Source organism: Limulus polyphemus, unplaced genomic scaffold (genome assembly GCF_000517525.1).
Source record: "Limulus polyphemus unplaced genomic scaffold, Limulus_polyphemus-2.1.2 Scaffold2626, whole genome shotgun sequence".
Lineage (NCBI taxonomy): Eukaryota > Metazoa > Arthropoda > Merostomata > Xiphosura > Limulidae > Limulus > Limulus polyphemus.
In genome coordinates, this window is record NW_013668236.1 from 42538 (window position 1) to 58225 (window position 15688).

At 32.9% G+C, this 15688-nt stretch overlaps 1 protein-coding gene across 1 annotated transcript in view; it reads right to left on the reverse strand.

Moving 5' to 3' along the window:
• LOC106467477 (luc7-like protein 3) overlaps positions 1 to 12877 on the reverse strand; it is a 42884-nt gene extending 30007 nt beyond the window's left edge. Inside the window, exons 1-3 of the mRNA XM_013927836.2 lie at positions 12730 to 12877; positions 5021 to 5127; positions 2517 to 2655 (exon numbers count right to left, since the gene is read on the reverse strand). Of these exons, the coding sequence (XP_013783290.1) occupies positions 2517 to 2655; positions 5021 to 5127; positions 12730 to 12852 (369 nt within the window). The 5' untranslated portion in view covers positions 12853 to 12877. The remainder of the gene's footprint in view (positions 1 to 2516; positions 2656 to 5020; positions 5128 to 12729) is intronic.
• Positions 12878 to 15688: the final 2811 nt, after the last annotated feature.

Sequence of the window (15688 nt, forward strand, 5' to 3'; positions counted from 1 at the left end):
ATTTCTAAGTATTTTTATTAAACATTTGTAAACATTTTGCTTTGACTGAACAATAACTATATTATAATAAGTAATTTTCATTAACTTTCATACTTCTCAGAGGAGGGTAAATATATTAGAGAAGAGAGACCAATAGAATAAATGTCACAATTCTCATACTAGAGTAGACTGACGATTTTTTAAATGTTTCCTTATAAAATTAAAAACGTAAAACGTATATATTATTAAAATATTATTTATGAACTACATTTTAATGCCAGGTTCATTCATATACATCAATAGTAAATTAGTTTAATTACATTTTAAATGTAACTCTGCAAAAGGTTGTTAAATGAGCACTTTGACCTACCCAATGCAAAAAGAGTTAACACATACATTTATTCATGACTTAACTCCCTGATCTCAAACATTTGTTTCTGTGTATTATTAGTTTAACAAATTGCTTGCCTTATTTTGTGCTCATCAGTACAAGTAAATGAAACAGTCTTTTATCTAAAAATTCACTTATTTCTTGAAACATGTTCAGCCTTTGAGGATGAAAAAGATGCAGCCTATATGACCATTATACTTACATTCTGATGAAAGATTTTAAAATACAGAAATAAAATAAAAGAATCTTACCTAAATTGTTTAATAAGTTTATATTTCTTAACCCTTTGAACTCAATGAACTTTTAAACCTCTTTCTGCTCATGTCATGAGATTTTACTGAGTTAAATTCAAAATTGAATTAAACCGCTTTTCTTTAAACATATTTTCATGAAATTACTATTATCAAGTACATTATAATCTAAGGATTTATATTATCTAAGTTTTAGTCCTTTATTATAAAAAGAAAAATCTGAAACAGCAATTAAAACTACAGTTTTTGCTGTCATGTGATCCACTGTGGTTAAAATTTTCATGTTTTAGAGGTCTTAGACAAGAAACTAAAGTTCCTAATACAGACTGTTGGTATAGACAGGCAAAGTACAGTTCCAGCTGTCTCTCATTAGCTGGGGGGGAAACTTCCAAGAATTTTTTTTTCTGTGTGAAACAACATTCTAATGTTTCTAAGTTTAAGGTCAGCCATCCCCACTTGCAAAGTCAAAGCTTTGTTGTCAAGTGACACTTTGAAGTTAAATAGTATGTTTATAACCAATAGAAAGAGCAGATTTCACACTATTCAGTTATAGCCTGAAGAACCTCTACCTGTGTATGGATCTGTAGTATGAAATAGAAAATAAGCTTAGTCCATTGTTCTCTTAAGGGGTGTGTAATGTTTGGCAAGTGTTTCTCACCTTATATGTATTTGTTTGCTAAACAGTTATATTGCATTTATATCTTAATTAATTATGTATTTATTTGTGTTTTAAAATGCGTATTTGAAATGTTTATGATTTTTATATGTTTAACTTGTAGTTTAGCCTTCCAAAATGTTTAAGCAAGATGGCATCATTCGTGTGTGTTTGGAATTTGTGCATGAGACTCGCCCTATAATAAGCAACTGAGCACCACGCAGGACATGTTGTGGATAATGAATAAAAGACAAAGAACTGGAAAAGAAAATTAAAAACAAACTACAAGTGAAAAGATAAAGATGTGAAATTATGCATATGACAGAAAGAAATATTTAAACTATTCTTTAAAATTTAAAAGGTATGTACTTACTTTCATTTCTTAATTTTAAACATTTTATTGCACTGTACGTTGATGATGTCATCTGGAGTTAAGTGTATAATAGAGAAAATTGGAAAACAACATATAAACATTACAACTTTTGATATTCATTTAGAAGGTTCTAGAGATTATGCAAATGAAATGTGAAACTGAGATAAGAAATAGTATTTTTATACTCAAAATAAAAATCACATTGCATCTGAACTATTCAGATTAAATAATGAATGTTTTATTAGGAATAGTAGAAAAAATCCAAATTAACTATTTTATTTTTCTAAAAGTACATAATCATAGGACTGTTCAAGTCAAGTTTAAAACTATTCCATCAACTAGTTTCATTTTTAAAAAGAACTTTCACAAAAGTCGCATACCTACTTACAATGCAAGTAGATCGCAGTCAAATGGATAATATGTAAAAACCTTGAAATATTTAATTATCACAGTTAAAAAATTCTAGGAATCTGGGATTTAAATGGTGTTTCCACTTCCACTTATCTCAATCATGTAACTATTTAGTGAGGGATTTCAAAAATATTTGAAATTTTCTTTCATAATTTTTTTTTATAGATCTACATTCTAATTTAATGTAATTTGATTGATTATATTAATTTTTTTTGCTGTAGTTGAATTATGCTACGGGGCTAACTAATTTTTTGTTTGTATATATTATTTAACTTTTATTATAATTATTTTCAACATTTTTAATCTTATTTTTGTGCCAACTATAAAAATTATCTTAATTTGTACATAAATGTTTTCCTTCCCTTATTTTCATGTGTTAATCATGAGTTATTTTCCTATATGTTTTAAAAATTAAAACAAAGTTTCTCAGTGCAACAACTTATTGATATGGCTCACCCCGCCTTCCTGGTGCCCCAAAGCTAATCGTTTTCTTGCTCGCTGGATCCTTCGTTCCACATCAGAAAGCATTCCTTGACAGAATTTGATGAAATCATCTTCATATCCCATCTTTTGAAAACGATCACTCTGCTCATATCTGATGAAGAATTATACATTCAAAGTATTTTAAAACTGGTCCACAATACCATCATTACAATTACAACAGAAAATTCATTATTGCATTAATATCCAGTGGACAATAATAAAAAACAAAAATGTAACTTTTTCACAGCTTCCAAACGTATTTCCATTTCATAGTACATCTGTTACACTTCAGAAAAAAATAATGAAAGGGTAAGCAAAAATTAATATATTAAATAGGTGTGTGTTTATTGGATATTAAAAAAATAATTAGAAATAGCTATAAGGTTACAGCAAATATTCTTTGAAGCGATTGGTTATTGTCAATCACCACATCCTCTCAACCTATACAGCTGCGCTTACCTTTATAAGACACTACACAAGTACCTACAGTGACCTAAAGAAGGCCTCAATACAGAAGCCGAAACGTCGTCCTCTTTTGATTCAACAGGCATTAAAGTTCTCCAAACTAATATTTCTACTCTGCTTAAAGTTTCACTGAAACAACATGTAATAAGTAAGCAGTATATTAAGTTACAGCTACATTGCTGTTTAGTCTAAACAAGGTAAAAACACACAACAGACATCACTGTGATTAGTTATTTATTAATGGCCACTAAACCACAGCTTCATACAAGTTGTGTATAAGTGGAATGAATACACAATAACGAACCAAGAGAAATAGTACTAACTACTGCATCATGTGTGAGTTGATTTGATATGTATCTAAAACTGGACAAGTTTGTCTGAATTATGGCAAACCTATCAAGGCTATCTTCATCTTATATTTTTTATATTTCATTTATATAATTGCTAAAACTTCTTAAATGAATGTCTTATTATTTTTTTTGCACACACTGGCCTAATTTTGCTAGGCCTCAAATTTTCTCACTAAGTTGGTTGTTCAAATAAAATTCATGCAGCTTTCAAATATGCATATATCATTCACTGGAACAACAAACTACAACACTACTACAATTTAGCAAGCTTTTTCAATAGATTAAAAAAAACGTTCGTAATAAAGTAACAGTCGTCACAAATGAAGAAATTATGCCCAATGTACATGTATGCACATGAGAATCTTGTGTCTTGATACCATAACTTGAGCTATGCATTTGCTAAGTGATTTCTAGTTTGTTATGCAAGTGTAGTAGCTAGACACAGCTTAAAGAGCAATAAAACAAATGTATACAATTATGAATCTGAGGATGTTCAAGATACATAACTTATTATTTGTTATAATCAACAGTCATTCAAAATATAAAAACAGGGGAAATTAAGATTTATTTCATAGTTTCTGTTCTGATTACAAAGTCATTCAAATGGACTAAGCCCACAGTGTTAGAGTAAAGAAAACAAATAAAACTGAAAAAAAAAAACCTTTAGACATTCATTTAGAACTATCTAGAGGTTGTGCAAATGAAGTCTGAAAAATAAGGTGAAAAAAGTATTTTTAATCTTAACATGAAAATCACCTTGCACTCAGACTAGTCAGACTGACTACATAAACTTACAGACTAATCTTTATCAAAAATACTTAATCAAAAAAGAAAACTAACTTTTGTTTATGTACAAAAGTTGTGTAATGTTTACTGAAAGCATGCCAACTTTCATGAAGATAAATTTACTACATTAAAAGTTATAGTATGTATATTTTCATGGTTATGTGGTGGTTGAAAAGTTGGTCAAAATGACAAAGCCCTTATAGTGCGGGTTACAACATTTTCATTTTTACATCACTTCTTATTGTTAAAAAGAAAATCTAGATATATAAACCATATGAATGCAGGCCAAAAAAAATCTGTCAGTCCTAGGGACTGATAATATTTTTTTATCATTCCTGAATGAATTTTGTCAGCAAAATACCTGTATATTCTAATTAATGTGGATACTGTATGGTACATTTTGTGGTATAAATGATAAATATTTTTACTAAATTTTCAATAAACAAATTCATATATATATATATATATATATATGATGACCAGACTCTTGAAATTCCAATATTAATAGGGTTGTATGAAGATTTCTGATAAAATATGCAAGATAACAAAGGATTACATTACAAAGCACTCTATATGCTTTGAACCTTGACATTTTGAACCACCATACAAGGATGTATTAATTTTCAATTAAGGAAAAATCTCTACTGAAATATCAATTAAGTTATATATATACAAAATTTAGTCTCTTTTAAAATGTAAAACAATTTTCAAATGCAGTAAGTACAATCATTCAGAAGGTAAGCTCAGCAGCTACATTACAAAATTATTCTGACCAAGAGTATTTTACTTTTAAAAAATGCTTATATTCATACAGATGCTAAAACACACACACATGTACATAATTTAACATTTAAATCAAATAAAACCAAAACTTACTCTTTCCTTATCCTCTCATCATGAATTTTGCTACATATTCCTAGATCTGCTTTGGTATTAACAAACAGCTCATTTGGGCAAAACTTCACAAGAAAATACTTGCACACCTACACCAAAAAAAAATGGGGTTAACTGTTAATAATAAATGTATACATCTATCTGTGTATATAATTACTATGAACAGACAAATTATTTGTTCATAAGTAAGGATTAAAGTTCTAGCTACATGTGTAGCAAAAATACACACACCAAAATGAAATTTTTCAGAATAAGCAATTTTATGAAGTTGTTTTTACACCTCAGGGATATTATTTATTTCTTCATTTTTTGAATAATAAATAATCAAGTTTTCTAACTCAATATCTAATTCTTATTAGTATCTCTACCATCTACAAGTTAACCGAGTCTTTAGAAAACTATTATATTTGTTAATCACTAGCCATGTCCACTAACCATACCCCGTCAAAATAAATCAAAATGTATGCTCCAAGTTTTGGAGACTTCTACATGGGATTATTGGTTAAACTCAATGAGTACAAGGTTTTGTTTCAGTGCATTGATAAATATAATGTGTGTGCATGTGTTTGTGTGTACTTTTTGGTTGTTATATTTTGTACAGTAGCCAAATTTCTATTTTTGTAAATGAAGTTCAATTAAAATCTGAAGTTTAGAGCTCTAGCTATCATGTGAAAAGTGGATATCTACAGATAGATTGACATCATTGTTTCATTGCTATATCTCTTCCAATCACATCAAACACTCAAGAGCTTCCATTAGAAAATCTTTCTACACATAGAATGTTCAATGCCAACAAATCTATGAAAAGAAATAACCACCAACACTAAATTACTACACTCTTTCAAACTCTTGAAAACTAATGTAAATTTTCTAGACTGTTGCTGTACTTTAGCAACATATAAAGTTTTATTATAATAGCAATTTAGGACCAATTATCAAATCCCTCTCAAGTTATATGCTTTTCAATTATTACTGAAACTATAAACATAATTAACATACTTCTGACAAAATCTTTTCAACCAGATATTTCCTTTCAAACAAGTACGTGAATGATTTAAAGAAGGATTGTCAAATATAAAAAAATGATGTACTACATGTAACTACTGTAATGTCAGGACTGCAGGAATCTCATATTCTTCCAGTGTGTGTCACCTTCAAAACAGTACATTGTAGACTTGGTGGCAAACCTGCTATTCTGACCTGTCAATACAGCTGGCGGAATGGATGTATTTGCTTATCAATTAATTGGTGGCTCGATGATTGAAATGTGATAAAATACCAAAAACAATGGCTGATATAAGCACAAAAGTTAACATTTTCTTACAATGAAAATGTATTTCTGGTAGGTACTTCTAACACAAAGCTATCTCAATCTTCTTTCTACCCTTTAAGCACTGCAAAAAAAATTTTCATGCTCAGCACACCAGTCGATATATCCTATAAATTTTGTGCCACTATTGAACATTTACATATGTGACTACTCTCCACCAATAGTATTGCACCACCTATATTGGCATATCTAGCTTCCTCTGCTATTCCCATTCAATCTTCACTTTCGAGAATTGGCAGGGTCTAAAAGAAGAACACCGGCAGTGGGAAGTGTTTGAGAGCAGGCGAGTACCTATCAGAAAATGTTAACTTCCGATACGGTCTTTCCTTCACTCACAAAAATCTGGAATCCCACACTGCAAAGGTGGGGGAGCTGGTGTAGATGCACAGCACTGAAACCAAGTGGAAAGCAACTGCCCAGAATGAACAGGTGTGCTCCGAGATGAACTGAAGCATACATGGGGCACCTCACTACTTCTGGAACTTCTTTGCACTAGAAGAGAGAAATGAAACTGATATGGGTAGGAAAAAAAAAGGATGTGCAAAAGTGTAATTCCTTCTGAGAGGTGCCATCCATAGTAAAAAACAACTCGACTTAGCTACATACTCAACCTCAACTAGATAGATGAGGTGCCAAAACTCCTCCTAGGCATTAGGAGGTTGAGGACCAATCAGATAAAAAGGAACATAGAGTAACATAAACAATGTGGCTAGGGCGTGTGGACCATGTTACATATACACATGAACCCCAATCATAAGTAAACAGTGTCATATGTCAAGCAACCAGAATAATGAACAGGAAATTTGCATGCGGCCATAACTGGACAAACTCCCAAAACCACCCTAGGAGCAAGAACTACAACAAACCAAATCCTGCATTATGGGTGATTGCCTCAACTCAACCATAAGAACAGGTACAATATATGTAACTAGAATTAAGAGCAGAAATCTTAACTCACCCAACAGTAAATGCTAGGAAGAGACATCCTACATCCACATTTATATCCTGTTTCCAGTATTATGAGGCAGATGAAGTTCCCCAAACTCAACCATAAGAGTAGGGAAGGAACCACCTGCAACCAGAATTGACGAGAGGGGGGGGGAGGCTCTACTGCACACAAGGATAGGAACATGGCAGTATCATCCTGAACCCTGAGGAGGATCCTGCATAGGCTGGTTCTGCTCCAACCGACAACTGTCCACCTGAGAATACACATCCAATGGGAAATGAAAGGAGAGAAACCAGCTTTGCCCTCTTCTCAATGAGTGGATAAATGGTAAGTTAAAAGTCTACAACACACATCACACTGGAGAAAGTGCAATGATTCCCTATTTTGAAAAGCATACTGTCCCCAATTTATTCAATCAAGAGATCAGAAGGGATGGGTAGAAATCTCCTTCTGCTTTACTCATGAAAGTCCATGAGTGACAACCCACAATGAAGTGAAACTTATGGATATTGAGAAACACGTATGTGCCACTCACTGGACATGCTACCAGTGGTCTTGCAGAACAACCCATGTCTACAGCAAGTGTTACAGCACAAGCAATAAGTAGTGCGGGTGTGAGGCAAAACATACCCAACCAGGCAATACACACCACAGAATGGGATCTCATTAGCAGTGGTAAATAAAAAGAGAGGATCCCTGAAAAGAAAACATAAATGAAATGATGTGATAAGACTTACCCCAGTCAAGTGCGAATGGATGTGTGTAGAATCGCCATGAGAGGGAAACGATATCCACCTGAGGAAGATATAGGCAGATTGTGCAAATAATGAATGGTGAAGGTAATGGGAGTAATCCTGAATGATCTACTTCAAAGGATGGCGAGGGTGAACAGCCAATGACATGGTGATATGAAGAATTTGACAAGAAGAAATGTTGTGGAGACAGCGACCTTCAATGGATAAGTCAGAATACACCAGTCTAATGAAATGACAAACCCAACTATTTAGCATGATAGGAAATAAGTCCTGGGAAATAGATGGATTCCAGAGAAGAAAAGGTTGGGAACGTGAATTCCAAAAGGATGCAGTACATGCCACATAAAACCATAATGAGTGAACCAGACATAGAAGCAATTTTGGATCATAATACAAGTGGGAAGTGGAAGATAAAGAAAATGGTATGAAAGTCAAACAGCTTTCACAAGCAGCATAGGTCTTAGGAAGGAAGGACCAGTATGGATACAGGATGACATAAGTGGAATGGTAAAGGATTCTGGTAACATTAATGGCATATATATCTGATTGATGATGTCTGCAAGTGAATAGGAAAAGGAAATAGGTCTTAAGGGAGAGATGGAATACAGAACATGTCAAAGATTCAAAGGGAGGATGGGAAAAAGCATAAAGGACCACACTGAGATTCCAATCATGCAAATCAAAAAAACGTGGAGGATGCATGACCCAAAAGGAGTGAAGGAGGGAAATAAGAGGGGAAAACAAAACCTTAAGAAACTTGGAGAAATGGAAGGTGTTTGACAAGGCTGCCGGATAGCTAGACACAGTCAAAGTGGACAGGCCTTTGTCAAACAACTAGGTGAAGAATTGAGAAGATGATGAATAGAAGGGTGGGAAGGATGGAAACAATGTAGAAGAGAAGGCAGATCATCACTTTTGATAAATGAACATGGAAGGTCTTATGGATCTGGAAAGACATTAAATGTGGAGTCAGTTCCTGGACTGAGGCAATGGACCTGACAATAGCCATGCATAAAGACAGAGGGTAGTGACGTCTGGATTAACGATATCCGACCGAGGTTGATAGAGTAATGGGTAGGAGAGGTTGTACAAGTAAAGGTCAGAGCAGTGGAAACCATGGTTGTGCTGACCAATATGGAACCACCAGGAAAACTAGATGTGGAGTGGTTTGGATAAAACTCTGGGGAGGAGTCAAATAGGAGGGTAAGAATAGATGTGGAACAGGAGACCAAAAGGAAAGAAGGTGTTTCAGTGGAACCACTCCATGTGGAGAATTTTGTTGGGTCGAGATAAACAATCTACAACCAGATTCAGGGTGCCAGGAACATGGCAAGCTAAGACCACCATATAGTGACTGTGGGCCCAGAAAAGGAGATACATGGTCTGAAAGCAGAAATATGGATTTGGTACCCCCTTGCTTGGTGATATAAATGACCACTGTGAAGTTGTTGGAGTGTACCATAACCAGCCTCCCCAACAGGAGAGAAAGAAAGACATGGTCTGAAAGCAGAAATATGGATTTGGTACCCCCTTGCTTGGTGATATAAATGACCACTGTGAAGTTGTTGGAGTGTACCATAACCAGCCTCCCCAACAGGAGAGAAAGAAAGTCGGACAAAGCTCAATGAACCTCCATAACTATGAAAATATTGATATTGAGAAAAGACTCCTCGACCGACCAGAGACTGGAAATCCATGACTGAAGCCTCATCTATCAATATTTAACTTTTAAAACCATGTACTCTTATTTGACGTACATTTAGAACCAACAGGAATAGCATGTTTTAAATTTCATGCCTTCAATGGCCCTTAAAAACTGGCACCAACAGATGTTAGACTATTAGATGATTTTATTAGGCACATGTTAATATTAAAGAATTAATACTATAGCCTTTAACAATTATTTTTTTACCTTAAATTGTCTAGTTAAAATACCAGTTAAATTATAGTTGTTTCTGGACATTTTATTTTAGTGATATATGTATTATTTTTGTTTTGAAATGCATATTTGAAAAGTAATTTCATTTTTCAGTTGACAAAAACTTAAAAAATGTATTAGTCTCAGGTAACTAAGAGAGCAAGAGTCCACAACTATAAGTGCATGTATGCAAGTGTATAGAAAACTGCTAATGTGATGTGTCACTTTTCAGCTATGAAAAAACCAAAAGTCTTAAAAGCAGGCAGTAAAACAAAATTAAAATGGAATAAAGAAATTTATGATATGGTGACAAATAATTCATTCAAAGAAGGAAAAAAAATATTTGTTTTATATCATAAATTTCACAACTTCTTATCACTATACATTGATGATTTAGCTAGTTAGTGTCAGAGTAGTAAAAATAACAACCAAAATATAAAATTTTACCTTAAAACACTTTGATATTCATTTAAGAGATTCTATGAAAACTAAGGTGAAAACAGCATTTTTATTCTAGTGTGAAAATCACTTGGCACTCAGACTGAATCAATAAAGGTTTCATAATTCAGGGACAAATTGTTAGTAAAAATAATTAAAAATCTGATTTTTTGTGTATAACAGACTTATAAGATTTACTAAAAGCTTGCCAAATTTTATGAAGATACAACTCAATTTACTAAGTGTATGTATAATTTTATGATTATGTGGTGATTACAAGGTTGGTCAAAATGACAAAACCTAGATAGACAGCATTTAATACTGTCAGTAAATCTGGGTAATTTATTAACCATTAATAAATCAAATTCTTTCCCAAATTCCAATAGAGGACAAAACTTACTTTTAAACCTTCTTAACAGTATATTTCACATTACGAAACCTATTCTTAACATGTTCGCTGCCACATAATAAATTAAGTATAAAAAGTAAACATTAAAGAGGTGCAAAGGAGCAGTCACAGTGTCTCAAACTGATATGCCACAAGAGAAATTTGGGTTTGAAACATAATTGTCTGTAACCCACCGGTGTGTCACGAGGTCCATAACTAAAAGTCAATTGTGACCCATTGGTGGGGCACATGGCAGCAAATGTGTTAAATGTATTTATGAATACTAATTATTAAATAAAATGCAATTTTAAACAAGTACATATTACTGATTCTTTCCCACAGAAATGGTGTTGCATTTGGTTTAAAGAACACCAAAAACCAATGTTGAAAAGAGACTTATTTTATGTTGCATTTACATTCACAAGAATACTTAAAACATTTTTTTAAGATGGACTAAACAATTATAAAAGTTTTTAGAATTTAATACAGATTTTACTTTATCATACATGTCATTAGGGTAGAAGAGCAGAAAGTATTTAAAATTCATTTTAACTTCAATCTTTGCATGCTTCAACCTTGACCTGTGATATAATTTGTAAACATAAGAAACACGGCATGGTAATATTCATGAATACTACTTCTGCTAATAGTAATAGTAGCAGTAAGGCAGGGTTTTTCTAAGTGTTGTTCGCAACCAGTTAGATCATGGAAAATTTGTACTTGCAAGCACTATGGACAATATTTTGTTATTCTGAAAAATTATAGAAAGAATTATTGAGTTCAGACATCCAAGAACCTTGTTCTCCCACAATGCAATGTCCGCATAGCAAAACAGCAAACAAATAAGACCATTTGTGTTTGTGACGATCTTTTGTTGTTCCAAATCTGTAAATATGGTAAAGAGTTTTGTGTATTCAACTGCACCAATAACATGCCAGAAAGACCTGAACTTTCCTTCTATTTGATACCCAGTTAAGCTACTCAAAAGGAGAGAAGATTGTGGCTATCAACCACAAAACACAGGAAGCAAGAGGAAAACTGTGGGAGCCCAAGTCTGACTATAGCTATGTGTGTTACATACCTCATGTTTTTACAAGGCAAGTGTACGTGTCCAGGTACCGCACACTGGGCCATTCTGTCAGGTTGTTGATCCATGAGTTGGCAGAGTGCTGATAGTGACAAGAATCAAGCCCAATTAATTGTAACTTTACTCAATACCTCACTAATACTTTGGCCAACAACTTCTCCACGTATTGATAAGACATTGCAATTGATAATTTGACTACCAAACAATAATATATGAACAATAATTGAAGAATTTGCAAGCAGCTTCAGCAGTAAAGTGTATATGGTTGACCTTTATAAATTGCATATTTGAAGCTATACTTGCTTCACTATTGTTTGCCTCTTTGTCAAGATGACAATCATGTTACAGGCAAAATTACATAACTGTGACATCCACCGACCTCGGAAATGGCAATATTTTATTACATTTTACATAATAAGAATAAATAAAACTATAACAATTTTTTAAAAATCATGACATGCAAATACTTCTGGAAATCGGTATTTTTCTTTTTATTAATAGTGCAATACAAAATGTGGAAACTGACTATGAGTATGACTAACAAGTCTACAACCATGCTTCAAGTACGAATAAATAAAACTATAACAATTTTTTTAAAAATCAAGACATGCAAAAACTTCTATGAGTATAACTAACAAATCTACAACCACGATCCAAGTAAACGTTTCAGTAAAACAAGCGCAAAGCTTGCACTAAAAGCGTTAAATCCCAGTCTCCTTCCAAACGTTTCTGCCTATATTATTAATAATTAATAAGCCTACCTCTGAATTCCACACTTGAAAATAGAAAACATGTGACTACTTCCATGGTATAACAAAATAATTACCTCTGGATTATTCCAACTTGCATCTTTACTCCATTGCGAATCTTTTTTCGATTCTGTAGGAGCTAAATTGCGATCTCTCCCCATTAACTCATCCAACAAAGCTTTAGCTGAAGCCAACGCCATTTTGGAGGAAGGCTGTTATAATTCCAAAATCCTAAAACACCACTAGGTCACACTGGGAACGCGTGAAAGGAAATTCGAGCATTTTTTATTTATTTATTTTTTAAACAAATGTTTAAACGTTTATAATAACAGCAGTAATAGATAATATAAATAATTTCTTATAAATATTCACGTTATAGGCGCAGTGATGAACTTCAACATAATCAATTGGAAACTGTATACTTTTGAAACGTATTATTATTATTAGTAGTATTAGCGATAAACTAACGTCAGTACTTTCATTTAATAAAAAGAAATTATTTTAATTTTTCAATCATTTCATCAAAGTAATGTTTAGATTTAGTCTTTTTTGTCGCGTTAGGGATATGTCATGTGGAGTTATATGAAACGGTGTGAAAATAACCCGACTAGCTATATTTTTTATTTGTGTTTTAATATGGACTATTTAATAGTTACATTACAGTTATCTTCTTTTTTTACCGAAGGTTTGTTTGTTTGAATTTATGCACAAAGGTACACAATGGGCTATCTGTGCTCTGCCCACCACGGGTATCGAAACCCGGTTTCTAGCGTTGTAAGTCTGCAGACATACCGCTGTGCCACTGGGGGGCTTTACGGAAGGTAAAATTAAACATCAGGCCGGTGGTAGAACTGCCTATGTAGGAATGGCTCGGATTGATCATCGAAATTGTATTTTAAACATCTCTTCAGTAGGTTTATTTGTTTGTTTGTTTGAAGTTAAAAAGACAGTAATTTTCTATATTTTTGTAGTTTTAGAAAGAGTACACTATCGTGAAAAAGACACGGATAGTAACTGACTCAGTAATAGTGCTTTAAACAAAGACATCTTGCTTGAACAGATTTATATTACTTTGAGTTCTAGAGGTAATTTAGGTTTCTTCGCTTCTGTGACAAGAAGAAACTTTCGTTGTTTTTATTACTTGAGGTGATTTTCAGTTAGTTTGGAGTGGATTCAGTAAGCCGAACCTGTGATTCGTGATTTATTTTCAGTTCTGAACTTTCTTAGGTGGTTAGATCTCATGTTATCTTTAATTGACAACTGAAAAAAATATTCTACTTGCCTAATAGAAACCGTTTTGTTTAGTAAAGAAAAAAGTTTCAACATCTGCTACTGATATGTTTCGCTTATACCAGTTGTGCACGTGCAGTGCAGACAATATATGGCCTAGTTTTTATGTGTGTTTTTTGTGCATTCGGAAGTAAGATTTGTTGAATTATTCGCGTAATTTCCGGAAACCCTAAATATATAGAACGCTAATAATGATTATAGTGTCGTAATATACACCAAAATTGCCTTTTAAATATTTCTCCTGTAAACCACAACTTTCCGCAAGTTAATTTCCAGTTAAATGTTTATGTGATGTTTTTTTTTACTGTGTATTTTAACCGTTTTGTAAAGCTTTAACACTACATGATCAATGTTCTAAAGGTTTTTATGGCAGAATTACAAGACACTGTCTAACAGATGCATGTTCCTTTTCTAGAAGACAAGATACATGCCGTAAGTAGACCCCAAATGTACAATAAACTACGTTATTAAGGGATTCAGATAAGCTGTAATTTCGTACATCGTATGGCAGATAGCGACGAGTAGCGGGAGGAGAAAACAACACACCTTTCTGAACAACTACTATCTCAATGATTATTAGTTGTCTTTATCTAACATAAGACAGTTAACGATAAATGGCTCCAACGCCAAATTTAAACTTCGGAAAAGGACGTCGTGCTGCCAGTAACGAAAAATACGATGCTCTTAACTGTCTTATCGATTTCTTTAACTTTTAAAAACAAGACAAGAATAGAAGCGTGCAGATATATATATGAAAACATTTTTCAAAGTACGAAAAAAATTAATATACTCTAGTTATTTGAACGAATTGAATAACACCGTTTATAGATTGGGGTGTGAGTTTTAATTTATTATAAGTAAATCCCTCTGTACTTGATAACTAAAAACCAAATGAATGGAGTACACTATTCAACAGCGAAAAGTTGATATTAATTATATTCGTCTTTATTGTTCAAGCTATCTTGAGCATTAATGAAAGTTCGAACGCGTTAGCAGCCTGCTTTATATACGTATTTGGCGTTGGTGGGCTAGAATGACACCTCAATGCAGATGTAGGTCTGATGGAATGGCATTAGTAATGTATATGTGGAACTGATACAGTTTTACTTGTAATGTATATGTGGAACTGATAGAGTTTTACTTGTATATATGGAACTGATAGAGTTTTACTTGTAATGTATATATGGAACTGACAGAGTTTTACTTGTAATGTATATATGGAACTGATAGAGTTTTACTTGTAATGTATATGTGGAACTGATATAGTTTTACTTGTAATGTATATATGGAACTGATATAGTTTTACTTGTAATGTATATGTGGAACTGATATAGTTTTACTTGTAATGTATATGTGGAACTGATATAGTTTTACTTGTAATGTATATATGGAACTGATAGAGTTTTACTTGTAATGTATATGTGGAACTGATAGAGTTTTATTTGTAATGTATATGTGGAACTGATAGAGTTTTACTTGTAATGTATATGTGGAACTAATAATGTTTTACTTGTAATGTAGATGTGGGTCTGACAGACTTACATTTGTAATATAGTTATGAAACTGGTAGAGCAACGTTTGTAATATGGCTTTACATCTATTAGAGCACCCCCAGTGGCACAGCGACATGTCTGCGGACTTACAAATCTAGAAACAGGGTTTTGATATCCTTGGTGAGCAGAGCACAGATAGCCCATTGCGTAGCTTTGTGCTGATCCACTTGCAATTAATAACAACATTGATGCT